Raw genomic sequence first — 1189 nt, forward strand, 5'->3', positions numbered from 1 at the left:
CCCACAGTCATGATCCTCCGGCTGATTCTGCTCCTGTGCATCTCCACACATGGTAAGTCCACGTTTATATTCTGGTCTTTTGCTTTCCTTTTTCAGCCTGTGAAGTTGCCCAGGATTGTGTTTGTTGGTGACTTGTGACGAAAGGTTGTGCAGAGTGTGATGTCTGCGCTGCTGCGACCATCTGTGTCTTTAACTGTGCCGTCCATGGCACGGTGGCTCTGCGCACTGGCACGTCTGATGCAAAAGAGGAGAAAGTCAGCGTGGGGTGCTGGTAGCTGCTTTTTTATTTCCTCCTCCTCCTCCTCCTCCTCCTCCTCCTCCTCCTCCTCCTCCTCCTCCTCCTCCTCCTCCTCCTCCTTCTTCTTCTTCTTCTTCTTCTTCTTCTCCTCTCTGTGTAACTTGTCCCGGCTCTTAGACAAGACGAGTCAAACGCCTCCTTTGTGGGTTTATTATTCCCGTCACACACTGAGACGTACACACAAACACAAAGCCTCCGCTCCCTCGTTCAGTTCAGTCGAGCGATTCCTGCTAAGGCACATTGTTTTGAACTGACAGCCCTGCTGCCCCCACTGAGGGTCAGAGGGAAAAGGGGAGGGGGGGGCGGAGGGGGGGTGAACAGCGGAGAGCGTCCAAGGGCAAACTGGTGAATATAGTTTGGAAACTTGCAGACAGTGTCCTCTGCTGTTATTATTTTATTATCGTCTATTTGTGGACAGGATGAGGATGGATTGGCTGTTGTTCCCAGCTTGCCACCAGGTGGTTGTCTTTGGAACACAATGGAAGTGAGTAAAGTACAGCCAAGAGCTCAGTGTGATATACAGACACACACATGTACGTCCTGCCTCCTCCTCCTCCTCCTCCTCCTCAGCGGCGGTGGCCTCTGGTTTATGCTTCTCGGGGTCACGGTCAATGACCCCGTGACCACCTCTGCTCAAAGTCTGACCCTGTCACACTGGGCCACAGTCTGAGGAGGGCACTCACTGAATGATAATGTTGGTGTGTGTGTGTGTGTGTGTGTGTGAGATTCCCATGAGGTGTTTGGAGCTTTTTTTTTCAAGGCACAGAAAAAGAAAAAATCCTGAAGTCGATGTTTTAGTTTGATCCACATCAGTTTCACACAGTGATGACAAATAAGACATTTTCTGAGTGACTGGATTTTTTTTTTTTTTTTTTTTTTTTTGGTTTTTTT

At 49.4% G+C, this 1189-nt stretch overlaps 1 protein-coding gene across 4 annotated transcripts in view; it reads left to right on the forward strand.

The window, feature by feature from the left end:
• Positions 1 to 6: 6 nt before the first annotated feature.
• Positions 7 to 1189, forward strand: part of kirrel3b (kirre like nephrin family adhesion molecule 3b) — a 135268-nt gene continuing 134085 nt past the window's right edge. For all 4 annotated transcript variants that reach the window (XM_025054872.1, XM_025054869.1, XM_025054870.1 and 1 more), the window contains exon 1: positions 7 to 52. In XM_025054872.1, the coding sequence (XP_024910640.1) occupies positions 10 to 52 (43 nt within the window). In that variant the 5' untranslated portion in view covers positions 7 to 9. The remainder of the gene's footprint in view (positions 53 to 1189) is intronic.

Source organism: Cynoglossus semilaevis, chromosome 4, assembly GCF_000523025.1.
Source record: "Cynoglossus semilaevis isolate Cse_v1.0 chromosome 4, Cse_v1.0, whole genome shotgun sequence".
Taxonomy (NCBI): Eukaryota; Metazoa; Chordata; class Actinopteri; order Pleuronectiformes; family Cynoglossidae; genus Cynoglossus; species Cynoglossus semilaevis.